Source organism: Struthio camelus, chromosome 12 (genome assembly GCF_040807025.1).
Source record: "Struthio camelus isolate bStrCam1 chromosome 12, bStrCam1.hap1, whole genome shotgun sequence".
In the NCBI taxonomy this organism is placed as follows: Eukaryota; Metazoa; Chordata; class Aves; order Struthioniformes; family Struthionidae; genus Struthio; species Struthio camelus.
Window position 1 is genome coordinate 17,352,551 of NC_090953.1, and position 27,772 is coordinate 17,380,322.

The 27,772-nt window shown below is 42.4% G+C and overlaps 2 protein-coding genes across 6 annotated transcripts in view; one reads left to right on the plus strand and one right to left on the minus strand.

Annotated features, from left to right (window-relative positions):
• The window catches only part of ADAM10 (ADAM metallopeptidase domain 10), a 53,370-nt gene extending 36,147 nt beyond the window's left edge, over positions 1-17,223 (minus strand). Inside the window, exons 1-2 of one of the 2 annotated variants that reach the window (XM_068959107.1) lie at positions 16,958-17,223; positions 8,113-8,263 (exon numbers count right to left, since the gene is read on the minus strand). Coding sequence is in view for 1 of the 2 variants with exons in the window: in XM_068959106.1 (XP_068815207.1) it covers positions 8,113-8,263; positions 15,591-15,645 (206 nt within the window). In the remaining variant the exon portion in view is untranslated. Of the gene's footprint in view, positions 1-8,112; positions 8,264-15,590; positions 15,846-16,957 lie in introns of those variants that run through there. The other variant, XM_068959106.1, reaches the window with a different exon arrangement.
• A 296-nt stretch (positions 17,224-17,519) lies between these two features.
• The window catches only part of MINDY2 (MINDY lysine 48 deubiquitinase 2), a 38,739-nt gene continuing 28,486 nt past the window's right edge, over positions 17,520-27,772 (plus strand). For all 4 annotated transcript variants that reach the window (XR_011143833.1, XR_011143834.1, XR_011143835.1 and 1 more), the window contains exons 1-2: positions 17,520-18,240; positions 26,834-26,891. Coding sequence is in view for 1 of the 4 variants with exons in the window: in XM_068959109.1 (XP_068815210.1) it covers positions 17,608-18,240; positions 26,834-26,891 (691 nt within the window). In the remaining 3 variants the exon portion in view is untranslated. The remainder of the gene's footprint in view (positions 18,241-26,833; positions 26,892-27,772) is intronic.

The following is a 27,772-nucleotide window of genomic DNA, read 5'->3' on the forward strand; positions in this document are numbered from 1 at the left end:
TACAATATATAGAGGATTATGGAAGAATGGCCACAAAGCGCTCAAAAACACTGAAAGGACTACAGTGAGAACGATTTTTTTTTTTTTTTTTTTAAATTCAAGGCAGTCTAAAATGTATTTCAGTAAGAAAATCTTGGGAAAAATTCACATCATGTCTTAAGTCACACAGAAGTTCTCAATCTTATTTAATGACCACTAAAGCAGTCTGAAAATGACCACTGACGTTTGAGAGGTTAGTTTATTTAGTAGTGAGTTTAAGTGCATAAAGACACACAACAAATTTTCAGACTAATTCAATAACTGTGCATCTGTTTTATGTTACCAGAGTCACAGAACATAGAAAACAAAGCCTTTTCATAAAGCAGGTACTAAGTTGTATACAATTACAAAAGTACTTCAAAATAAGTTAAATATCATTTAAAGAAAATCTATTGTTTAATAAAAACAGAAGGGCACAAGATAAAGTCCACTTTAACCCAAAGGTATCCGGCTCAGTTACTTCAGTCCATCTTGGTCTGCGTGGCAGTATGCTCAGCAGGTCACCTTTGAAATTCAGCATATCCAATATGATTTCAGTGTGCCTAGCCTCTTTCATTTTCATACCTACTCAAATAGTCAACAATTAAACAAACATACCAAGCTTTTAGCAGCTCTGAAGAATGACAGCAAAAAAAAGGATTACAAATTACTGTAGAACCAACAATTAAAAAAACAAAAAATAAGCAAAAAAACCCAGAAAAACCCACCCCACTTAAAGAACTTTGAAATGTTCTAGTCCTCTCCTGCCATTCATGACTGTACCAGAAAGCTCAACTGACATGAATGATAGCTATTTGAAATAACTACAGAAAAGATACCCGGACAGAACATCAATGAAAGCAATACTGAAGTCAATTAGCATACAATGCCTCACAAATCTCCACTATCAAATGATACATTGAGCACAGATCAAGACCCAAAGCCACACATTTTCACAATATGAAAGCTCTCATTGTTATAAAAGTTCTCTGGCCTTGCAGATGAAAAGTAGCTTTTCAATTATAAATTGAATTATTCAGAGTTGGACTATCATCATGTTTCTCCCGAAGATTAGTTTCCTGGCTGATAGAGCTGGTATTTGACCTGCAAACATAACTTTTGCTTAAAATTTTGAACTGCAGTTAAAAAAAGAAAGAAAAAAGCTACTGCTAGGGAAGATCTTAACATGAATGTCATTACTAGAGCTGTCAAAAGGAAGACAGAACGTGGGAGAGACCTCTTGCTTTTTTACAGCAAAGACAGTGAAGCCTTCTTGCTTTCCACCAGCTACAGGAAAAAGATGCGCAGGCATCAGGATCATCTAGCAAATATCTTCTCTCCCTCTCCCTTCCCTCCTGATGCTAGGTATAGGAATAAGGTCAATTTTTTCCATAAAAAGCTTCTTTGGGGATATTTGGGTGGATACCAAAACATTCCAATTAGGTCAGACCTTTAGACTGTAGGATGTCTGATACATCACTGATGAAGGAGAACTGTCATCAAAATGAAACAGACTAGCATCATTAACTTTAGCTAATAATTTAGAATTATCTTAGGGAAGAATCTAAATGAAGTCTCTTCTGTAAATTCAAAAAGTAACATTTATATTGCACAACTTAGGGGTATAAACAAATACTCAATACTGAAGATGTCATTCAAGATCTTCATCAGACATGTATCAGAATTTAAAAGAACTTGTATTACAAATTGTTGTTTGAGAAGTGCGTGACCTTGACAAAAAAAGGAGTTGAGATAGTGAAATAATATTTTAAGATTAATCTGAATCTTAGAGAAAGGCATACAGGTAAGTGCAATACTGAGGGGTCATGAGTGGAACCAAAGTCAAGTCACTAATTCTTGAATGCCAAATTTGGGATGAAAATACTGCTCTTCTGAACAGAGACCTCTGCATTACTACCAAAACCTTCTCCTTTAGCATCATTAAGTGAAAAAAGGTTTTTCAGTGAATACAGAATAACGATGGCAACATTCCAAGATGAGTATTTCTAAATTCTAAATGTGTACGTTCTCAGCTCAAATCTACCCTGCGTTTTAGTGATTCCCTGTAATGCCACCCAAGTGAGTCAGATATCACAGCATGAAATATCATTACAGTTGAACAAACTCCAAAAAACAGTTTAAAACAGGCTAGATCTTTTACTGGACACAAGACACAGTAAAAGCTAGCAGAATATTTAAGAATCAGTTATTTATTGAACTTTAATAGATCAGTCACCATTCCAAGTTGGGTGGCAACTACAGCATTTTTAGCCAACAGCTGAATGGCACGATCACTTTACAATGTATTACAGCTTTACACAGTATTTGCCTAATAGTAAAGACATCACAGAAAGTTTGCATATTGCTCTACTACAGGGCAAAAACGTTACATACAGTAACACTAATGAGATTGCTGGAATTTTTTCCAGCTGCTTATTGATGCAAAAAACTATTCTCAGCTCCTTGACCTAGCAGGCCGAACAACCTCAGGTGAAATCCTACCTTACAGGATCTTCCTAGTTCTGCACACCCTGTGACACTTCTGAAAGCACTGTTAGGCACCTTAGCTGTCAAGTTATTCGAAGTAACGATTGAGTCTCAGGGCCTGCTGGACTCAGCACATTAGGTAGATGCAAGCTATTAGTCTTTTCTTGGTAAGAGCATAAAGACAATGGCTCCTTTCCCTCCCTCCCCATACAAACCCAAGAAGGATGGGGTAATAAGCTTTTTCTGAACTTCTATACTGTTTTTCTCCTAATAACTGCTGTTGCAGTTGTAAAGTTATATAGCAGTACAGTAGAGCTGGATTCATTCTTTGTGGGACATACAGGTATGTCCACCCTTGCAGTGGAGCAGAACAGCAGACAGCTGTTATTCTAGCGAATAACAAAACAAAAAGAGAATGCCTAGTGGTCTCCAGAGACCATGAATGATGAACCTGGAAGTTTTCCCACATCCCCTGCAACAGTAAGTAGAAGTGTGAGGAAAACGAGAAACTGACAAAGACCAACTTTTAGAAGTAGATTTCAGAAAACTCCTATTGAAAGCAACTGTTTGCCACAGGAACCTTCAACTGTAGCTGCTCCTCACAGAGTATCGAAGAACAACATCTCTAACTCCAGCTTGATCCTGCCAGATCAACTGGGTCTTGGCATGACCACCATACCAAGCAAGCCCGGAAAAAATATCCTGAAGCACGGTGAGTCAGAACAGCTAAAGTAACATATGGCTGAAAGTCGCTAAGCTAAAATATCACATGAGCTGTACCACTCCCACCAGTTTCTTCTTGAGACTTTTACATTTGTATATGCACCCAGCGATTGTTGGTACTCTACCATAGCTGAAAACACCCATTACGAATCGCTAAATTTTCCTTGTCAGGTTTCTATGTTATGAGAGCACTTTTATTTGAAAATTAAGGACTCTCCTTGAATATCAACACGAAATACCCAGACTCTACAGAGTATCAGCATCACTGATTTTCAGTGCAGTGGGAGCAAAATTTGTGTTTCATAATTAATTAGAAGATACTCAAGTTCCTGACAATCCTATCGTGGACTTCAACAAATGTTTACACAGAGTAAAAACAGGTATGATAGTCAGCTACATATGGGAGCACGACTGGAAAAAGTACCTTTGAGTTCAGATGAACTGTATAAGGTGCTAAGGGCTGAAGAACAGGTTATTTCAGTTGCATTGACTGACATAACTGTAATATTTACATAATTTAATCCCATATTGAGCTTGCTTTTAAGATTTTGAATACTCTTGCCTAGAAAAATCTGTGTTTATCTGTCATGATTTGTAAACCCAAAGAAAACATGCAGAAAGATCTTCATTAGTAAACATGTCTTTTCAAGCATCTTTGGTTTTAAAGAAAAAAATAGTGTAACATTAAACAAGTGAATGATTTAAAATATTCACTAGCATAACCACATGAAGTCTTTTCACTTACAGTGAAAGTACTTTACAGCTTACAAAGAAGTAATGCTGCATGCATATTGCAAGCACTTCCAATAGCAGCTCTCCTATTAAGGCCACATGTTCCAAAAGCAGCAATGTTTATAAAATTCATTAAGCTGTTCCTTAAGTTCAAAATTCTAAGTTTAAAAAAAAAGCTTAGAAAAATGGTAGTTAAATTGAAAAAATATCTGAAAGAAGTTCTCATTGTACCTTCAATTTAGTAATAAGCAGATGTTACCAGGTCTTCAAGTACCACTTGAAAAATTTCATTTGTTCGCTCACTCAAAATGCGTAGGAAACTTTCCCAAGTGAGAGTCATCAATTTTTACATAATCCAGGAGAAAGCAGAAGTGGGTGTGGATGGGTGATTAGAAGGACAAATTAGAAAAAAATTAGAAAGTGCAAGTTATTACAAATGCATTAAGTAGAAAGTTGACTGACAGTACAGCTAAACACTACATAGATGTAGTTCCTTTATTCTTCTTGAATGCACCAAGGTCTCAGGAATTCACATCTTTTTCTTATTAGGTAAAAGCTATAGTTCAGAGACTATTATGTGTCAGGCAAGTTTTTCAAGCTCTAGCTTCAAAATGATGTTACTATTAATAGAAGCATCCAGCATATTTTTGACATTCTGTGATTGACAGCTCAGGTTAAGATGATCTGCAATTAATATATTGCTAGTGTCTGTACTGAAAAAGTAAAGAAAATAAATTTCAATTCAAACTTCAAACTTCTCTGGATAGGAAGGTTTGTGCTCAGTAAGCAAACAAGTAGAAGTACATATTCTGCAGCTTAGTAACCAGAATTACATAAAATACAATGCTAACTTTTACTATGTCCCAACTTCATTGTTAAAACTACTGCCGTTATCTAGACACACAAAGGAAAGTTATACCATATTATATTTCTTCACTCTATCTCAAGCTGCTGCCAAAGTGCTTTTGTATGAAATACTGGATCCTTACAGATATTTTATTTAAAGGCAAATTTATACCAGGAACTTAGCAGGTTAATGCTAACACCAACTTTGAGTGAACTTTCCCTTTGCTCAAAGGGTGTCTTAAATGTACTTATACTAAAACAGCTGATAGAACCTGGCATGCAGAAGAGCTATGGCACATAACCAGATTTTTTTTTTTAAACTTCGTATTATTTCCAATTTCATACACTTTAGATATAAGCAAATTTTGCACCACTGATGAAATAACAATGTCAACTCATCTAAACCGATGATGGTTTATCATTCAAAAGATTTACTGGGCGTCCATATGTTACTTCAGCAATCTTAACTGCCTTATCAAGTAAGCGTTCTAACATTGAACGGTGGCTGGGTTACTCTAATTCAAGTATTAAAGCTGCAATACAAGCTGTATTTTAGATCATCCAGCCTGAGTTTATAGTGACATTTTTGAAACATTTCCATGTTTAACAGTACACTGTGTAGAATTCAACTTTCAGATGAAGGTTAAATAAAGCAAGGTTTCTACAGTATTGTGTTACACGTCCATTTGTAAAACTATTTAGTCTGATGTGGAAAAGGGTAGCTTTGGATTTTATTTTGTTTTTTATTTCCCCCATTATCTATTTGATAATATTAAACTTAGCCCATGGTTACACAGTAACTGTAACTTGGTGTAAATATGTGAAATTTCAATTCTGCTTTTTCCTTTTTGGAAGAATACTATTAAGTATAGCTCTTAAAGTCAAACAATCTACAAAAACAATCAGATGCTATTTGTATAATCTGATTTATAAAATAGTTCTAGCTACCAACATATTCAGTAAGTTTTCTGGAAAGTGATGCTCTAAGTTTAATGAACACTAAGCTAACATTTGTCAGCAGTGCCACTGAAAAAAGTAGTACTGCATCTTCTCTTTCACTACATCTGCTTATCTTTGCACCCTTTCTTCTGACAGCACACATAAGGGCTTGAATCAGGAACTGATCTGGCTGAAAAATAACTAGCCAAATCACTTTCCCAGTCTGACTAACCACATGATCCACAGGCGCTTCTTCTGGCCCAAATGTCAAGACCAAGCTTATAAAGTTTAAACTGGCACCTGAGGCAGAGCATTTAGAACTGTTATGGTCCAGCTAGCTCTATTTGCTATTTTCAGCAGTGACCTGCAGTATATATGATAGAAAAAAGACAAACTACACTATGCACATAAGAATCACTTCATCAGAAGCCCACTCGAAACAAAAGATTAGGATTTAAGTACTGGTATAAGTAGCATCTGTTTAGTATCTTCATTAAATTAAGGAGATGCAAGTTGGACAGCATCACCCTTTCAAATCATGCTTATCTTTTTTTGCCAAATAATTTTCAGTGGATCAGTTTCCAGAACCTGTTCCTTGCATGGCTGTAGGACCACTGGTGACAGGACAAAGATGACAGTGGGAATGCGGTCAGGCCTGTTCCTCTTTGCAACAGTCCACGCCGATAAGCCAAAACTAACCACCAGCCTGCAATTTGAATTGTAGCATTGTACTGAAACTGAATTTCACCATCTTACAATCTTCATGGAGATTTAATTTCAAAGCAGGAAGGCTTACAACGAGAAGTCTGTGAAACATTCTACTCCGCGATCTTCCTGTTTATTAGAACAATTCAACAGCAAAGGCTGAAGTTGGCTGTGAAGCTAAGGCAGAAGTAGCAACAACGGAAGACTCTCCCGTACATAACACTCCCTGAACCTTTGTTTATCCCTTTGAAAAACGAAATAAAACCAAGAAAAATCCCAACAACGCTAACACCTAAGCCTGCTACTCCCTAGCTAAAGCACGTATACAAGAGGTGGACACGGTTTCCTTTCTTTCCTGAGAGGAAGAGACATATTGTCACAACATAAAAAAAACGTGGTTGTAAGGACATGACTTACAATTTAGGATTTGGGTTGCAGTTCTATAGCAACCAACCCTGAACATGCCTCCCTCACTAAAACCCTAATCAACCAAAACCCCAGTCTTACTGACAGACCTGCTCCTCCCCCTCCAGGTGCAGCACACATTGAAATTGCTTGATATGTAATCAAAAGTGCTATGCCAGCAGAAAACTAACACACCAAAACAAAAATTGAGCAGTTACCTATGCAACCCTAATGCTAGCCCTTTGGGAGCAAGCACTGAAATTCAGTCATTACACCATACACCTCCAGTAGCAGCCTTTTGTTCCCTGAAGAAATTACAGGCTGGCAAAGCAGCAGAATGCTTACCCATGAAGCAGGATCCCAAACACTGATTCAGAAGACCCATTTCTACTCTTGCTTTGTCAGATTTCTACCTGACATCAATCATTTATGTTAAGGTTTTTAGATACGGCTAGTACTTATTTACCAAGTTCTAGTTACTTAAAGGGCAAGTGAAATCATTAGGAAAGCATATTCCTAAAAATATTAAAGGCAGTGGTGCTGCAAAGCAGGGAGTCAGTGAAGAAACAAAGATATGAAAACAAGTGCTTTAACTTTTTCTTCCATCTGAATAAAAAGACAGGAAAAAGTCTCTTCATAGTTTAGAATTCCTAAGTAAAATCTACAAGTCATACATTAATGAATTGCTCACTTTTGTACTTGATCTTACAGTCATACGTTAAATGCAAGGCTAAGCACATCTTGTAACACAGCAGTTAGCGATTAGTTAGCATGGGGAAAACTTAAATTTCACCGTAGCGCAGCAAACAAATGACATTTCACTACGCATGAAACGGAACACTTTTTTAAAGCTACTTTTGTAGTTTCAAATCCCATTTGGAATAGCACATTTCTTAATTCAGACTGCCCTGGCAAAACGTGGCATAATTTTCTGCAAAGAGATAATGCCAAAGCTGCATTGTAAACTCAAAATCAACTCCCACTCTGTTCCCAGTATGACTCCATTGTTTAAGCGTCAAAGTGCGTTAACACTGAACCACCAGAAGTCTGAATGAGTGACTGCTATCAACAATTTCACATATACCCTGGACATTATAGCAAACACTCTCTGCAGGGACTGTAAACTGTGTTTTAGCATATTCTGCCTAACAGTAGTCAGGTGATTGTAGTTCACCAATTATATTTCATTACATAATTAAAAAGCATATATGAATAAGAAATAATTAAAACAAATACCTTTAAAAAAATATCACTAACCTTCCATGAGCATGAAAATCTAAGCGCAGGAATTGATCTTCATGCAATACTGCTCTTTTGGCACGCTGGTGTTTTTGGTGTAACAAATCCACATCATAAGACAATCCTTCATAATGTCTAATGTATTTATTTAAAGGATTTCCATACTGGCCTGAAAAGAGAGAAAAAAAAAATGTAAGCTTTAGCATGTTTCAGACACCGTTACACTCACACCTACACCAGTAGGTATTGCAGATCTGTGGCGCAAGACAGTTGATGACGAGAATCTGACTTCAGACTCATTCTGTTCTGGTCCCATGGACTAAAATGCACACTTCCAGCTGGACTGTGTCAGCTTGACCTTGGAGCGCATCTTCCACTTTCACATCAAAAGGAGCATGGTTCATTTACTACAAAACCACTCTGTGATACGAACTACATCAGTTTAAGTGGGGATTCTTAACATACATTTCAAATACGGTCTCCCGATGCACACATGAGAAGTGCAACAGCTTAGCATCTTTCTCCTGGTTCCTGAGAGGAACCACACTTCCATTTTCACTCTGCTTTCATAGCACTGAAATATCTACCACTACTGAAATATCTACTACTATTACTAAGCCTTCTGAGGCTTACATTCCACATGCCAACTAGCCAGAAAAATTAAGAACAAATCTCAATACCTAGCAATACAGATTTTATGCCTCATTAACTTCCAAATCTCTCTCCAAAAAAAATGTTTCTATCTCACAGAAAAGTTAAAGACATCTCCAAAGATGTAAATTCAGTTCAGTATTTTGGATACTCCTTATATATTTCTGACTCATATTAAGAGTACCTGACAGAAAATGGGGACAAACTTAGTCCTCATCTTCCATCATGAGTCCTGATGGAAGAAGAGAAATACAGAACTGACCAGAGGCAATGGCAGTTAGGAGCTCTGCATTGATTTAAAATATGTATACAGAAGACTACACTATCAGCCTTGTACACCCACTAGACTTGAACATTTTGCTTTAATAGAGTATTTTTGACTCTGAGGTTAGCAATAGGTCAATAAGGGGATAAACAACTTGTGCTGTCCAGTCACCCGCCAGATGTACTGCTGAGATGCAAGTCTGCCTATCAAAGCAGGCCAGCAGGCTAATAATAAGAATTGAAATGAGAAGGAAGTTAACAGAGTATAACTTTCCGCCAGAAAAGGGGCTGCTTTGTGTATTACATGCCTTTGGATAATTCAGATTTTGGTCACTTCTTCCTAATAGGTACAGTTTCCAGTTGGGATTCACCTTCATATTTTTCATGTAGTCCAAGCAGTCATAGTAGTGCATGCACAATTAATTGACAGCACAGTGCGTATTTCACAAAAAGTATATTTTTGTATCTTGATAACCAAAGGTCTCCATCCTCTGCCTCTGCACATTCCACACCGGTTCTCTTTGCAAGAGTAAGTCTTAACTGCATTTTCATTCTAGCTGTGTTGTTTGATAGCAAAAATTGCAAGAAAAATTTTGCATCTACTTGCCAAAAACATAAAGAGAAGAGATTTTGTGGAAGGAATTAAGAAGTGATTCCATAGCAGTGATCAGAGACCAAAAAAAGGCAGTTAAAAGCTCCAACTGTAGAAAATTGTGGGGAAGAATAGAAAAACACACACAGAAAAGCTCTGCTGCTTTACAACAGAGGTCTATTGAAAGCTGTAGTATACAGACCCAGTCTCATCTACATCAAGAGTATGAAATTAGAATACAGAAGTTGCTATTTTTTCAACTCCAAGTTGAATTGATCATCTTTAAACGTTTCTGGATAGAAGAGCAGAAGAGTTCTTTAAATATCAAAGCAGTTACATTTCATAGTGTTTACTACTACGTTCTGATATTTCGACAACCACTGATCAACCCTATAACATTAGGCACCAGTTTCTGCTTCTATGACACAAATGATTTTTCATTTTCTATTCTATTTTGTTAGTCTTCTTTGCCATATGTTCTTACTCAATTTCAATGTGGCAAGCACTTGCATACACACAAACTGACTCCTCATCTAGCTCCGGCTTCTTTAAATGTTTGTGGAAGATGTGCACATAGTCACCAAGATTTCTAAAAAGAAATAAAAACAGCTACAAATCAAGAGAAAAATTATTCTCCTCTTCAAGAGAGTAGCTTAATAATTAACTCCAATTTCCGTAACATTTGTCTTGGTAGCCTATAAATTCTTAAGTTAATTGAGCCCGACAGAGGACTTTTACTTCTCAGAGTATCTGATAAAAGATTAGTATTATTTGAATTGAGACTGCAGGACAGATCTATTAAAATGAGCATATGATCAGAAAGCTTGTAGTAAGAAATACTGAGCCATGAGTATTCAAATAAAGTTTCAGGTAGCTGCTCTACAAATCTCATGTTGCCACTAGCCAAACATCACAGATGACAATACATTTCCAGGCAACCCAGTGGAATAAGTCAACACTCCTCAGCAGTACGGTGCCTGAACGCTCAGCCTGTGGACAAGAACGCTTCAGTATACCCAGCAGTGAAAATGGGGTGGCTTTTTAACCTGAAAGGAAATGCCACACCTAGTTAAGCAAGTCCCTAGAAGACTATCCTACAGATTAAAAAACCCTCAGGAAAGAAGCTTTACTTTTACTGGGTTAGAACTAAATTCTAAGAAGGAAATACTCCACACAGAATTAGGCAGAACATTCAGGTAAAGGTCTCACGGTGTCAGTCCTTGTGAAAGATTTTTGCACATAAAGGTTTGGCGCTCTGCCATATCCCTTGAGAGTTGTAAAGAAAATATCTACAGTTGTCTTGCTTTCTGAACAAACAAATCCCACTGGACAGAGTCAGAGGTATATATTCTAACCTTCTACCTAAGCATCCACACATTAGGCAAAAGGTAAAATATATCACCTACTGGATTTTAGCTGAGCCTCTTGGCATACTTTGAGCAGCTATATATAACAGTTGTTCGGGGGCCTGCGCTAAATGATTTGCTGTTCAGCTCATTCATCATGATTATTGTCTCAGACAAGACTAGCGAGACTTTTCTAGACAAAACCTTCCCCGGCTAGCAGAGTCTGTGGGAGCGAATCATTACCCGCAGTATGAGGTGACAGAGTTAGGGAAGACTTAAGTCAACTGAGCATGGCAAAGCCCATGGGACTGGATGGGATGCATCCAAGAGTGCTGAGCGAGCTGCTGAGGCCATCTCAAGGCTTTCTACCATCTTTGAAAGATAGTGATTCATGGTGATTTGAGGAGGTTACTGATGACTGGAAGAAAGCAAATGTCACACCTATCTTCAAGGAGGGGGACCTGGAGATCTACAGGCTGGTCAAACCTGGGAAGATTATGGAGGAAATTACAGAGGCCAACTTCATGCACATGAAGGAGATCGGTAATAAACAGTACTGAAAGTTTACCAGTGTAAACCTAAACATCTATTAAGTTTATCTACAGCATGGTAAAAGATGGCAACGCTTAACTATCCATAAAATAATAAGATAAGCTTGGACTGTTCTAGAAGTGAAGACTTACCTGACAAAGGTAAATAGTTTGAATACAACTCACATTTATTACCAGTAAAAAAAAACTAGAGTCCGACTTCATAGACTATCAAAAAGTTCAATGGTCAGCCTAAACCTTATTGGACAACTCTTTTTACTGAGAGCATCATCACCGATTTGCAGATTTGAAATGCCAGCATATGATGAATACTGTTAAGAGAATGACTTTTGACTTAATCATCATTTGAATTACTTAAGATTATCAAAATCTGTCATATTTCTTCAAACAATTTTCAATCCACGGTTTTTCTCCTAAAAAAGTTCCCTTTACATGAGACTCCCATTAAAGAAGGGTACACAGCACTCAGATTTAGTATTTCTATGCTAAAGCATGTCAAAAGCAACCAAATTTGCAAATAGTGCAAATTCAGATCCTCAAACGTGAACCTGAATAAAGTTTTTAACTCAGTTAATTAGAAGCCAGTAATTCTACCACACACTGCCTGGCTTGAACTTCACTGAAGAATTAATTCAGGCTGTGGTTTCATGGCATCTACCAGAAGGGGAGGTCCCCCTGTCCTTTTTCATCCAGCCCATTTCTGCTCCTCCCTTGTGCCAGCACTACAACTGATTTGGCTCAAAAACATACATTCTCTTTTAGTCAAGTTGGTTTTTGGTGGAAGAAAAAAACATGTTACCAAAACAAAGTCAGCATCATTTCCCTTTACTGGAAACTTACACCTAGGGTACAGTTAGACAGTACATACAGCACCACTACTGTAACTGGCCCACAGATGTCTTTTTTTAAGCCTCTTCCTCCCACTTTGGCAATGCCCCAGTTCTTCTTTTCCATTGGGCCTGGGTCTGCACAATAAATCAATGGAATTTATGTTTCTGGAATAAAACTATTAATTTACTTTGTTTAGATTAGCAGGTTAGATTGACTCCTCAAGCAATCAAACACTGGAGCTCGTAAAGGAGGAGAGGCGGGAACGCATTACCAGGGCAAGACCACCAGGCAGCAGTAACTCATTAGAGTTGCTCTGCCATATGCATAACTGAACCTTTAGATCCTTTTAAAAGCAACCAGATTCCAATCTCAGGTTCTTAGATCATGGCCACAATAGGGTGCAGAGGAGATTATGGTATTTCAGAGTTATGATCTAAACACCATTTTTTTAAAATCACTATGGGCATTCTTCAAGCAACTGACAGCTGCCTTTACAAGTCCTCGTCTTATTCAGCCATATAAAATCCTTAACTGTTTATTTTAAATCCTAGTTATGTGCTAGAGGCCGAGTGCCACATTAACGAAGGCTAGTACTCTTCTCAATTGATAGCTAGGATGCAGACTAAATCATTCCTATGCTGATCATTCATAAATGCCTTCCCACAACTCCCCCATGTGTCCAGAAAAAAAAAAAAAGAATTTCTCCCATGCTAACTGGGAAGCAGGTTGTTCAATATTCAGCAGCACAAGACATTAAGATACAATTCAGAAGTCCTAACAGCACAGAAGAGTGCGTACCAGTAAAAACAAACAACTTATCATACACTCACAGTGAAGTTCATCATTTGATCAGCCTAGCCAAAACATGATCATTCTTGCTAAATCCAAACTTCTTGTTTCATTAGTTCTCTTTTCTGTATTTTCTACCTCCTCTCCTTTTTAAACAACCCTCAGCTAGAAGGAAGTTATATCAGTTGTTTCCATTCCTCAAAGAACATCATTATTTATAGATAATTAAGTACTGTTTAATATATTTGCATGCTTCTTCATTGCATGTAACAGAACATCCTCCTAACAGTTGCAAAGAATGTTGCCTCAAACTGAGAATTCATTTATACATGTCAAAATTAATAGCACCAGCATTGAAAAGAATCAAGCAACTCCAAGTGTATTAGAGAAAAAAGAATGAGATCCCTTTTACACTTTTGTAAAGTCTTAAAAGTTTGAAAGCAGTATCTACTGGAAACTAACACACATATCCCTTCTGAAAACAAATTCCACCTTTCCCCAATTACTAAAAAACACTGGCATGCCTTCTTCCTACTTACAATATTGAAACTGTACTCAAACTTCACAGCTAGGCAGCTTGCTTTCTGAAGATCATATTTATTCAGTCCTAGTAAAGAAAAAAAAATTTCTGACCCTACTCCCAAGTGAGCTAACATCAGAAAGTGATTATGCTTGTGCTTCAGGTCCTATCAGATTGAGTTGCTTATGGCTTGTCTGTATTAACCACAGACTGTACAGATGGTTACAAAGTATCATAATATGGATACTGCACTACACTTCATTAGTATCCTAACACCAGTGACCACTTTTAATTGTGCTCCTGTTACAGAATCTTAAAAGAACAATTTAGGCCAGAGAAGTAAACAACTTCTCCATCAATCACAACGAAGACATTTAATTCCGGATAATTAAATCACTCTAATCTTTCTCCCTCAAACAAATCATTAAATTATGTTGCATCTTAATACTTACAAATATGCCTTTGTGACTCCAGTTCACAGTTAACAATGAGTCATAATAAATTCTGTTAATCTATAACATACCTTTAACAGTATCTAAAGACTAGTATAAATAAATATTACTGGGGTGGACAAGACTTAAGTAATTCTGAAAGAAGAGTTAAATACACTTAGGTATCCCAGAAAAATGTCCCAAGTTCAACATATAGAAGAGCATTCCAAAAAAGGAAACATTAATGGTGGCTTTTTAAATTATTCGACACTTATATGACTTAAAACTACACAGCTTTACAGAGAAGTATAACTTGGAATCAAGAATTGTGTAAAATTAGTCCATACAGGAGGTACTGTATATGAAGAGAGCACAGGTAACTTCTTTTTTCAGTTGCTTTCAGTTCGTGCTGTTCTCATAGCAACGCCACCAAAAATCACGAACTTGCCTTTTTCTGGCACAGCTATCAACACCTTACTAAAAGAAAATCGTTCAAATGCAGAATTCTGTCTTTCCAGTGTTTGTAAACGTTTACAGTACTTAGTCAAGAGAACCTAGAAACTTGCCAAAAGTTTCTTTTCGTCAGACTAACAACGGGATGAGTTCAGAGCACGAGTCCCGTTTCCTTTTCCTTACGGCGCTAACCCGGAGAGCTGAGCCACAAGTGCGGCCCGCCGGCTGGAGCTTTCACGTACTCGGACGCTACTTCTCAGCGCGCCCAGAGCAGGCCAGGGCCTAGGGCGGCTCGCCCCGCTGACGGCCCGCCGCCGCGCCGCGCCAGAGCCCGGCGGGGGCAGAGGCGCCCCCTCGGCCGGGGGAGCCGGCCCTCGCCACCTGCTCCGCCCGCCCTCCTCCAGGGACTGCCCCGAAAGTCCAGCTCACCCGCTATCTAGGCGTCTCGCCCTGGAAGGCGCTCCCCTGCCCTGACTGGCTCAGTAAACACGAGCGCACCCGGGGAAGAAACTGCCCTGCCAGCTCCCTAGTGCTGAAGGGCAACTAACAGCCGAAGTTGCCCGCCGCCCGCGAGCGCGCTGTTTCTGGCCCCCGAGGGCGCCGAGCCCCTGCCGCGGGCTGCAGCCGCTTCTCGGGAAGGTCGGGGAGGCGGTGGGCTTCCCGGGCCGCCGCGACCCCGCGGTGAGGGCCGCTGCCCGGGCGGGGCCCGGGCCGGGCACCTGCTCGACGGCGCGGCGCAGCGCCGGGGGCGGCTCGGGGCCCGCAGCGCCGCCGCGGCCCGGGAGGGCAGTCCCGGGGCGGGGGGTGACCCGGGCAGGGGGAAGACACCGCCAGGCGGGAGGAAGGAAAAAGAGGAATAGCCGCGGCGGGCGGAAAAGTCCCGGGAAGGCGGTGGGGGCGCGGGGCCGGCCGGGGCAGGGGGTGCGGAGCCCGCCCCAGGGGCGGCGAACAACGGCCCGGCCGCGGCCTGCCGTCGGGCCGGGGAGGCGCGGCGCCCCGCGGAGCGCGGCCCGCCGCCGCCGCCAGCCGCCGCCAGCCGCGCGGGCAGGCCGGGCCGGCGCTGCTCACCTCCGGCGCCCGCCGCGCAGGAGCACAGCAAGATTATCGTCCCCGCCAGGTCCATCGTCGCCGGGCCCAGGCCCCGCCGCCGCCGCCGCCTACCCACAGCGCATCCGCCCGAGTCTCGGCACCGGGGACAGGGAGGGGCGAGCTCCTGCACCGCCCTCCGCTTTGTCCCCCGCCGCGCTCGGAGGCCCCTCGGGGTCCGCTTCCGCTTCGGCGGCCCGCCCCGGCGCCGCCCGCCCGGCCGCGCTCCGCTCCGCTGCACTCCCTGCTCCGGCCGCCGGCCCCCGCCTGCGCGACGCCAGCAGGCGGGGCCGTGCCGGGCCCCGCCCACCGCGCGTGAGGGGGCGGGGCCGCAGGGAAGGCAGTGCGCACGCGCGCGCCTTAAAGGGCCGGGCACCTGGCGGGGCGGGGCCTGAGGGGGCGGGCCTCATCCGGGCTGCCCTTCCCGCCCGGCCCGGCCGCTGCGTTGCCGAGCAGGCGCCCTCGGGTTTCTCTGAAGCCGACGCTGTGTGAACAGCCCGGTGGCCTTTTACCGTAACGAGGCCTTACGGAAGCTTACGCGCGTGGGCGGGTTCCCGTCACCCCCCCACCTACGCTTTACCCACGCGCGGTTTTCCCCCGCCGCCGCCCGCGGCACGTTGACCCGCCCCGCAAGCTTCGCTCCGGGCGCCTCCGTGAGGCCAGGGCGGAGGAAAGTCCTGCCGGGAAGAGGAAACCGTGAGTCGCCCGGGCGACACGCTGCACGTCCCGTTTTCCCGGTGCCCGCCCGCCCCGGCGCGCCGGGCGGCCGCGTCCTTGGCCTCGCGGTCTCGTCGTGACGAGTTTCTCCGCTCGCGGTCATCCCCGCTCCGTCTCTTCTCCTCCGCTTCTGGTGTCCTGCCGGCACGTTAACGCATAGGCGATGCTAAACCTCCTGAACGGGATTTGGCGGTCGTTTCCTCACCCACGCGCGAGGCCGGAGCGGCGCGAGGAACGGGGAACTGTGGCGCGACCTAGGGGAGATCTCTCCGCTGCTGAACCGTGCTCTTCTCCTTCTGAAACCCCCCTCGTTCCCTGAAACCCAGCTCTTCTGCCTTGTTTCCCTTAGCAGTCAACGCAACCGCTGAGTTTTCAAATGAATCCTTCCCTGTTTTATTGCTGAAATTAGCAATAGCTCGCTGTAAAAGCAGTTGACTTTGCAGGCGGCGGTGCAACTGCATATTCATTTCTGGATCCCCCAGAAGTTGGGTAAACATTGCACCGAAAGTGCCATTACAGCAAACTACTTCAGATAGGCCTGCGGCGGCTGATGGAACAGCTTCCGGAAAACGCAGATAACGAGAAAGAGCCCCTGCGGAGAGCAGAAAAGAGAAAGTCCTGTCTTCCCCAACCTGTATTTTCCGTTTGCTTTGGAATCGGCCCCCGAGGCGCTTCTGTCTCTGCAGGGGAGAGGAAGAGGAGGCACGTGGCCGCGAGGGCGAAGGCCGCACCCGTCCTCGCCCATCGCAGTCCCCGCACAACCCTCTTCTGCCCTCACGGGCGGTTACCAAACCGCCACAAAAAGCGCTGGAAAACGCCGAGGGAAGCGGAGCTCGTCCCGTGGCGGGCCGAGCCCCCGCCGCCCCGCCCGCTCGGGAAGGGGAGCGCGCCCCGCCCCGCCGGCAGGGGGCGGGGCCCGCCCCTCGCCCCGCCCCTTCCGGGCCCGCGCGCGCCCCGCGCCCCCCCGACGGCCGGCGGGCGCGCGCCCTCCCCACCTGTCCGCCCCCCCCCCCTCCCGCCGGGGGCCGCCTCCGCCCTCGCGCCTCGCCGCCGACCGGCCGGAGGGTTCCGCCGGTCTGATCCGGTCCGGCCCGGCCCGGTCCGGCCCTCGGGGTGCCCTCCCGCCGCGCCGGCCCCGCCGCGACCTGGGGCGGCTCCCCCTCCCGCCCCCACGTCCCCGGCGGGGCGGAGCCGCCGCGGCTGTCATGGCGTCGCGGGCGCTGTTGGCGAAGGATCAGCCGCTGCGGTGCCAATAGAGCGCGGCGGAGCCGGCGGGCCGGGCATGGAGAGCCTGGCGCAGCCCCCGCCGCCTCCGGGCTCGCTGAAGAGGGGCGGCGGGGGCGCGGCGGACCAGCTCCTCCCGGCAGAGGCGGCGGCGGCGGGCGAGGGCGGTGGCGGTGGTAGTGGCAGGGACGGGCCCGCGGCCGCTGAGGAGGGCGGCGGGCAGCCCGGCCCGGCCCCGCCGCCGCCTGCCGCCGCCGAGGGCAGCCCGCCGCCCGCCGAGGCCGCGGGGCCGGAGAGCCCCGGCGCGGCGCCGAGCTCGGAGAGCGGCCCCGCGGAGGCCGGCTCCGGCAGCAGCGGCGCCGCCAGCCCGCCGGGGGAGGAGTCCCGCAGCCTCGACTCGCTGGAGTCCTTCTCCAACCTGCACTCCGGCTGCCCCAGCAGCTCCGAGCTCAACAGCGACGCCGAGGAGGCGGGAGCCGCCGCGGGGGGCCCGGCCCCGGCCCCGGCGGGGGACAGGCCGGCGGCCGGCTCGCAGCTGCTCTCCGCTTCCAAGGAGCGCTTCCCGGGCCAGTCGGTCTATCACATCAAGTGGGTGCGCTGGAAGGAGGAGAACACGCCCGTCATCACCCAGAACGAGAACGGCCCCTGCCCCTTGCTGGCCATCATGAACGTGCTGCTCCTGGCCTGGAAGGTACCGTGTGCGCGGGGGGGGCGCGCAGCTCCGCGCCGCGCCCGCCGGGGCAGCTGGGGTGGCTGGCGGCTCGCAGCGCCGAAAACGCGTTAGTGCAACGCCGGAAGCTTGTGCTGATAAGGCACAAACTTACGTCTGCTGTTAAATCTCACACAAGCCACCTGGAAAACAAAGAGTCGCTTGTAGTCTCACCCATATATTCCTTGGGTAGCGCTGTCACGCATAGGTTTACTTTGTTGTCGCCTTTTAAAACAGGAATCTATATCTAGTTGATGCTTTGCTAAGCAATATATTGTTTGCGGATATGTGCGGGTTTCTAGTGAGTAAACGTTTCTATAGTAGGAAAAGTAGGAGCAATGTTTTGAGAAAATAGGTTATTTTTATGCAATTACACGTAGGCAGAATTTGGCAAAATATAGATTTGTACGAACAGCTGCCTGCATGGTAGTGATGTACTTGCACTGTTATGCAGCATATATTGCATTTGAAAGTAATTAGTAAATCGGGTCATGATCGAGTACAGCTTTGAGACCTGGAAGTTTTTGTGTTCTAATAACAGTCTTGGATACTGACTTCCTCTAGCCTTAGAGTAGTTGTTTTTAACCTCTAAATTTTTAAAATAGGAGGAAGGCAACTTAAATATAAGGTGTAATATGAACATTAATGATTATCTGTAAAAGGGACGTGGAGAGGAGCTATTAGGTTGATGTGCCTTGCAAAAATACTAGTAGTTCAAACCCAAAAGATAGGTGAGATAGTGGAATGATGCCTTAGAGTAGGAAAGCTCTATCAAAGTAGCTTTTCCGTTGTAGTATCAAGAGAGAGAGATTTGGTATTGGAAGAGCTGATGGCCATTCACAGGTGTAACAGGTGACACGGAAAAACATCAAAAAGAAGAGGAAGAATGCATTTTGCAAGTGTACGCCTTGGGCTTACAAGTCATGGTGTTTTGCAAACTCTAACGTGAGATTTATTACTTACTTCAGTGGTAGAAACTTTGAGACGTACTCACAGAATTAATGAAAGCAAGCCAGTCAGGGAGTGCAGGCAAGAGTACAAATGCTTGATGGTGTACCTGTATATTAGTGTGGAAAACTTGTGTTGCATTCCATTTGTGCTTCGCTTCAGGAAATATGTTTATCGACTTTTGCAAGCACAAAAAGATTCATTAGGAAGATGCAGAAAAAAAGTTATAGATTTTTGATATCTGATTGAACAGCACCTGAAAGAGGAAACCAACAACCAGAGGAATGTTCACTCAGAAACAAAGCGAAAAAAAACCTGGCTTTTAAAATTAAATTGGAAGGTGGACCTTCCAACAGTCAAGCTTTATAAAAAGTGCTTGCTTGAGAGGTTCCATCTTTTGTTCTTTTTCAAGTGGAAATAGAACACAGTAGTTGTTTTTAATGGAAGATAATTTTTCAGACAATTGTTGACTTTTTTTGAGTTACAGTTTCTGTACGTTTTCTTAAGCAGAATGGTTCATATATCAGGACAAAAGCTGTGGATACAGTGGTATTCGTAGCAGATGTTTAGACATCAGTGAAAGCAGTACAGGGAGGCTGTCTGTGATTTTACGCTATTGTCTTATGTAGGTTCTGTCTATCTCAAGTGAACACAAAGGTGTGTTTTATATTTCAGTATTCCACCCTTATTTTCCATGCTTCCTCTTTTTAACGTCTAAGGATGAGTGCAGGGCCTTGGAGAACTGGTTCTGTTACTATTCTGTGTAGTGCTGTTTTTAAAGAAATGGCTAGTTCCCGAATTTTCCCTTTTAACTCTTCCTTTAATGAAATAATATAAATGGAACAGAATTGTCCTTGTTATTTGCGCTTAGTTTTTGAGAGAGTTTTGTCCCTTGTTATTCTTATTTTGCCCCCTTGTGTATAAAATTACATTCTTCTGCTCTCCTCCATCCAGAGTTTTAGCTGACATTCTGCTTTGATTGAGTATTACTATGTTAGTGAGAATTAATGTGATATCTGATTTTATAAGTTAGTGAAAATCAAAATGCCTCTTTGGAGCGCCCTAGTATTTCTTGTTGCTAGAATTACAGAAAAGGTTTTCTGTAATTCTGTTTATATAAAATTTCAGCAGAGTATCTGTGATTTACAACCAGCCAGCTGATTTGGTGAAGCCACTATCATATGAGCTATCACTTATGTGCTTCAAGGTTTTTCTGTTAGCCGGTTATATATTGCCCCTGCCTATAATTTGATTCTCCTAATTAGTGCCTCTCCAAATTAGCCTTTCTTTTCCCCAGTTTATAGTCAAGAACCATGTTGGCATTGTTTGGAGTGGCAAGCTTATTGGCAGCTCATCTGTACATCATTGACAGTAGCCAGCTGCATACCAAGGCTGAGGATGGACATCCACATTCTTCTCACTTCTCCTGAACCAAGATGAACACTAGATTGGGTCAGGTAATTATAACTTGGGAATAAGCGAGCAGACCAAGAGATTTAAAAAAAGGCAAAAGCAGAATGAGAATGCCATAGTGTGCGTTAGGTGAATGAAAGCTACATGGTGGGGAAAAAAATAAAAACATGGGAGCAAAAAGGAAATGAGAGGGGGATGGCAATAAAGATGTAATAGAGAATAAGAAGGTAAACTCTTACACTTTGACCTATTTTTCCTGCATCAACCACCAACCTTCCTTTTCAGAACTCTGTCATCTCAAGGTTGAGTGTTTTGGTCATGCGGTAGGTAAACATGGTCTCAAAGGACTTCAGATAAAGTGTGCAAGCACTCAAAGTTGAGAAATGTTAAATTACAATACTAGCTTTTAGGCTTTCAAGAATGCATCCCTTTGGATGTTAGATTTTGTACTTTGCTTCTCCCAGGGCTGCAGTGATATTTTTGAGGTCCGGTACTGTGTGCCAGCTGTGCTTGAATAACAGCCTAAGTTGAGTTCACGTACTTGTTTGTGGCAAGTGGCACGTAATCAGTTTGCTTAAAACTAAAGACCTTTTTGGCTTCTTATTACTGAGTATAAAGCATCCAGAGGGTATGTAAGTCATAGTCACAGAAACATTTTTGCGTGTTTAATCCTAAAAACTCGGGTTAGCATTTGGATTTATTAAGGAGGACTCAACTTTTCAGATGTTTTAGCGTCGCAAGTTACAAGCTTTTTACCCCTGTACTCACAGTTTTGTAATCTCCTGTTCACGTGTTCCCGTTGTCCTCATTCAAAACAGGTAGGGTTTGGGGGTGGTTTTTTGTTTTTTCTGAGTCAATCTTTCTTGACTTAGTGAGGACTATGCGTAGTTTATTCATTTACTTACAGGATTGAAATAACTGCAGTAATAGATACCTGCAGTGTGCCATATATTCAAGGTGTTTCTTTGTAGTGGCTGTGAAAACGTTGTTCATTAGTTCAGCAAGATGGTTCTCTGTTCCTAGTCATTATTCAGTTTTTATTATGTTTCTGGGAGGTGTTTTTGAGATCAAATTTAAGATCTCTAGTGGGGATACAGGTATGCAAATTACTTTAGAATAACTGATTCTTTGGGAATGTTGCATTGTATGTTATCTGTGAAATATTGCTGCAACACTTGGATTTTTGGAAATTCTGAGGTAGCACCCATAGGGACTAATCACATTTCCTTTCAATAGTACCAGTTTTTTGGAACTAAACTTGTAATACAGCTGTTTAGCCTGCTGCCTCTCTCTTTGAAAGAGAGTTTGGGCTTGCAACTTTGAGGTAGCAGATTGAATGTCTAAAAGTCATAATTTAAAAGGCTGCAATTAGGAAATCATTGGTTTTCTTTGGAAGTGTTCCTGCAGATTCCTTGTAGAAGCTTAAGTTGCAGTGTAACCTTTAGAATAGTAAGCTGAGGAGTTCTCCCTCCTAAAGGAGTGTTACAGAAACATTCTTCTAAGTCACAAAAACCTACAAAAACAGTATGATAGTGAGTTCAGAAAGTAACTGTTGTGCCAAACAGCAGAGTAACCATTTAGGCTTCTCTTTTGTTTTCATTTCCCTAAGTGAAGTATTGAAATAGACCTTAAACAGATATGGAAAAGCGTGGGTTGTCTCCTCGGATGTAGGGTAGCTCAGCACAGTGTCTTTAAGCTTTTTTGAATCTGCAGACAACTCAGTTTTTCAGCAAAGCTGTGGCTCACTAGGTAGTTAAGTTTAGCAATGTAAAGCTTGCTTTTCTAGGTATCTTTGTTAGATGTAGTTTGTGCAGCACTCTTTGATGGTTTTTGGCGTTGCGTTAAGCGTTGTTTTTGGATAAATGGCCGTTCTCAGGATGTGTTCTATGGTAATATGTGGATCAGGTGCTAAGGCTTAACGAATGTGCCATGTAACTCTGATCTATGTTTTGTAGGCAGGATGATGTCCTATAGCCAGAGCAATCTGTGAACCATGACTAATTGTGCAGAAACTAGTTTCTGAAATAGCCAGAGAACAGAGAAGCAAATAATTTTGAAGCATGAGACAAGTCAAAGGGAAAATATAACATAATATGAAAGTAAATAACAGTAATATTAATAAAGTTTTGAAAAATTAATGCTTATGGCATATCTTGTGCCAACAGCTTAAGCAGCAGAATAATCCTGCTAGTGCGGTCGACAGCATATTCAAAAGTTCTTGCAAGTCACAGCTCCCAAAACCTTCAGTTTGTTGGGAGGACTGTGTTCCCCGTATGCTCTAGTTCTGCTAAAATGGCGATAACTTTTAGAACTGTAAGCATTACCTATTTAGGCAATTGTAACAATTATGTAAGTAAATGTTATATAACCTTACAGGCTTAAATATATCCAAATTGAGGTGCGGAGAAGAGGAAAAGTTTAAAAAAAAAATAATAAAAAAGCTAGTTAGAAGTTTTTAGTTTTAGGCTCTTGTAAAAATGGCCTGTTTTTCAGCAGAGCTGAGTACAGCATAGACCTGCTGATAACCATTTGATTTGTCAAAGGCCACAGTGGAAGTACTTAGTCTGCGATCTAACATTGGCCCTTTACATGTTGTCTGCTTTTTCTTTTTACTAATCTAAACCTTCTTATGGCCAGAATCACACTAGTTGCTTGGATGAACTCACTCAGCCTCTGAAGATGAGTTAGCAGTGAGCTTCTGATGAATGCTCAGGAGAGGCCTTGGCAGCCTTCCTTCCTTCCTGTGTATGTGAGATGGGTTGATCTTACAAATGATGGACCTATAGCTGTGCGTTTTCCAGAGTAAAAAGCCTGATCTAAGTTTTTGGGGGGTGAGGGAAGGTTATCATGTGGCAGCACATAGTATCTGTTGATGTTTATGAAGCTGTTTCTGCAAGGACGACGGACGCATATATTTGCGGGGACTTTTTTGTCTTTTGTCTTTGTCTTTTTTGTACAGGTTTGTACAAACCTTGAGCAGGTTGAAGCTTCCCTTCTTCCTTTCCAGAACACTGAATTTAGAGAAGTTGCATATTTTAGAAACACAGGTTCTGAGGCTGTATGTAGTATGCCATTAAAAATTGTTATGGTCCCTTTCTATATGCGTGGTATTTTCAGAAGTGTTAGTTTCGATACAAGACGGTGTCACTTAATTTTAAAGCCTTTCTGGACAGTGGGCTAAGGCAGCTGAAAATATTTAAAGTTATTGTTTAGTTTTCCAGTTTGTAGTCTAACACATAAAAACTCCATGGGTTTTGCTAGATAAAAAAATATTTGATCTAAAAATTTGTTTACCTCCTTTTTAAAATTTTTTGTTACAAAGGTGGCTCAACTGTTCCTTGCATTGTGGTTGTGTGAGAAAGATCTTGTTTCCCGCTCCTGAGAATGGTAGGAGAAACAGAGAGAAAGAAAAGCAGGCAGAAGTAGGAAGAGAGATTGGGGAGGAAGACCAGGAAAACAGAATACAGGAAATAGGTGGGAGTTGGAGAAACACGTTTTTTCTAACATGTGAAATTAATGTGAAATCTAGCAACAGAGCTCTGAAACCTACTGATCAAGTTTATCCCTCAAAACTGTTATGAAGAACAGCAGGTTTTGCTACTGTTGCTTACATTGTTTTCCTACTTCTAGTCGTTCACATGGAGAATGAGTTTGGCTGTGTATGATTCCCCTCCCCACCTTAGATTATAAGGTTGTTTTGTTTTATCAATATGTTTCTTGTAGCGTAAGTACTCATAATGAGCACTCGGACGTTAGGAAATGTCATGTTGTCTGTCTATCCTAATTCAGTCAGTTCTGTTCAGAAGTACTTATGTCTGTGATGGAACCCTGTTAGCCCTCTTTAAAGATGGGCTCGAGGTTTCGTGAAACATGCCAGCCCTGAGATTATGCAATGAAGTAATTCATTGATTTTGTTTAGCATTTAATTAAGGAGTTAATTTTGAGATTTAGCTTGTTAAAACATCCAAGAGATTCTGCAGATACCAGTAAAATTCATCTTCTTTGGTTCTCCAGTTAAAAAAAAAAAAAAATGCTAAGCATGACAGTTGTGAGGGAAAATTCAAATTCTTAGCCAGTGATACAAATAATATCCCTTTTAGTCCATAAATTCTGAAATATTAAAATGTTTATGCTACAAGAGAGAGCATAGTGCTGAAATATACATAACCCATATAATTATGCCTTATGGCTGCCATTTGCAATGTAAACATACATCTAGATTCCCAAATGTAGTGCAGAGCAGAGATCCCCAAGTAACGCTGGCTGAGCTGATAGGTATGTTTTTAAAACCAACAACAAACCCTAGCTTCAGTCCTGAAAGAAGCATCACAGTAGTCCTGCTGAGAGTGAGGTAGCATGCTAATTTTCTTCCATGCTATGCTTATGCATCTGTAGTGTTTCTGGTCCCAGAACCACTTCAGGCATAAGTAATTTAAGTAATTCTGTTCTGTGCTCTTACAGTGATACGCCTTAGGAGCAGTACTGAACCAGACAGAAAGAACTCAGATTGCACAGCTAATGATTGCCCAGGCTGAAATGCTGTCAGTTCAGAGATGGAAGTCTAAGACTTAGCTTTTTAAACCTTAAGTCCTATTAGCTACATGGCACAATATTTTGTATTTATGTGCATGTTCAGTATGAATGTTATGAACAGTATCAAAGATTCTGAAAACCATTAGCATATAGAGTGTTAGTGAAACTTAGAGAAGTTTTGGGAAGAAGTTAAGAAATTTTGTAAGTAACAATCAGTTGTAGCTCATTTAAAATATATTCTGAAAAATTCACAGGCCTTTGCATATGTTTGACTTTTTCTTGTTTAATTCAAATAACTTAAAGTTGCTTTGTAAGCATTTGAACTAATTAAGCCTTCTTTCTTACAAATTTATGTCCTGCTTCTCTAACGATTTATATCCCCTCAACCTTCCACTCCTGCTACCCTTATACTATCATTCCCTTCCTTCCCCAGATTCCTGACAGTACCATCAGCTTCTTCATATATCCACCATCTAAAGGTTGATCAACAGGCGATATATGCTGTGGGCTGTTGCTGACCTAAGTTTGGGCAGACTCGTTAGCCAGTACATAAATAACGGTTAAAATAACAGTGTAGCTTTTCCTTCCAAGGCAACGTTAACTTGGGTCTCTTTCTTCTTCCAGATTTAATGAACCTTGTCAGAAACTCATATGTTATTTACCTTAGTCAGTTTTAATCCTATTTGACAATTAGCTACGTTATTAGCCCAATCGCACCTCTCTTTTTTTTTTTTTTTTTTTCCAGGAAAGTGATTAAAATAACTTAGGTTTCAGGTTGGGAAGGAAACCATCTTAATCACAATGTGAACAGTGTAATCTGTAGCTATTCTGTATTTTTGAGTTTGGGGTACTTCATCAAAAACCTTTATATGTATTGTTCTTCCATCTCACCGCTTTTTACTTCCTCTTTCTTCTCCACACCTGGCAAAGTAGTTGGAGGTTATTAAAGCTTAAGCATGAATTAACAATTTTACATATGCCTTTCTATTTGTGTGTCACTGAGGTCTGTGTCCAGCCTCTCTTGTGTGGAGATAAAGCGAACCCTTGAAACGCAAGTGTGGGGCACTTGGATGGGGGGGAGACGGAGGGAGCATTAGTCAGCCTTTCCATGGGGAGGTCGTCACCTCATACCTGTGAGAGTCTTGGGTTCCCATTCCCAGGAGCTACTGCTACCAGGTCCTCCACAACCTCTTGTCTGCTCACAGCAACTTTTGAGTTAACAGGCAGTTAAGAAATGTAATGACCTCAAGGTGCCAAAGACTCTTACGAAGAAGGTGAAGCTTTCTTAGTTAAGTGTGGCTACAGTTCTCTGTCTCTTCATCCTGGGTGTTTGCAGCTGACCTGACAAGGGGAGCAGCGTGAACCCCTGTGAGATCAAGGGAGATGCTGGCGAAGTGTTTCGGTAGGAGATGGGAGCCCTGGCCAGAGAGCAGCATGTGAAAGGGAAAGAGAGAGAAGGTGCTGGGAGCATGTCGTTTCACTAAGAACCAAAAAGCCTTCTCAAATTTCTTCTCTTAGCTCTCTAGAGGTCCCAGTGAGGTTCTCAGTCCCAGTAGGTAATGCTGTTATAAACTGGAGAGCCAGGTGTCATCAGAAGGCTTCAGTCCAGAAATACAGTTTAGGAAGTGCCAATAAAGTATTGCTTTGAAATTTTAAAGATAATATACTTTTTCTTTCACAGGTTAAGCTGCCACCGATGATGGAAATCATAACGGCTGAACAACTGATGGAATATTTAGGTTCGTAATTGTTAACAATAGAAGGTTTCTCATAATCAATTATATATTATACTTACTAGTGAGTAGTATTATATGAGGACTGTGTTATTTATTTGCCAACTCTTTTTATGCAGCTTTACTTGAATTCACATTTCAAGAAAACCACTGCATGGTGTACAGTAACTTAAGCTGTTCTTTAGCAGTGTTTAAAGCTTTCCTATATTGCTTTCCTAAGTCAGCCTAGTGATGCGGGTGGTTTGGCTTAGTACACCAACACATTTTTAGACATAAACTTCTTCATGTCTCTTACAACGTTCTTTTGTTATACACCACAGAACGTAGTAAGTCAGTTGTGCCTTTTAATTATCCGCAGTAACTCCACTCCTTGGTAGTATGACCCAGTTAAAATTACAGGAAAAATGAATGTAATTGTCATAGTGAATGGGGGTGTCTCGTTTGCAGGCCGCTCCATCATCCTATTCAGTCTTGGGCAAACCTGCAGTGGCTTCCAACTGACCAGTCTGTAACTTTGATAACCCAGAATGATCCAGATGTTAGAAGTGCAGTTGCTAAAGTTCTTAAGCTATAGGTACCACAGTTCTTTCCCTTTGCAGCCTAATACATTTAAAATGTTTGAGCTTTCTGTGCTAATTTTGTTTAGTTTCTTAAGTAGGAGAGAAACTTGATATATTTTCTTTCTTTCTGCTTGCGAAGAATATACATTGTTCTTGAAAGTATTTCACTAAGTTTTTCAGTGTAAGAAAAAACAGTTAATTACATAACCTTGAATGTTTTAATTTCAGTATGTCCTTTAAGAAATCTCGCTGCCTGTGTCTAACCGCTTCTTCTAAACTGTATTGACAGTATAATACTGTCTGAACTCGCTCCGTAATCACAGTTGT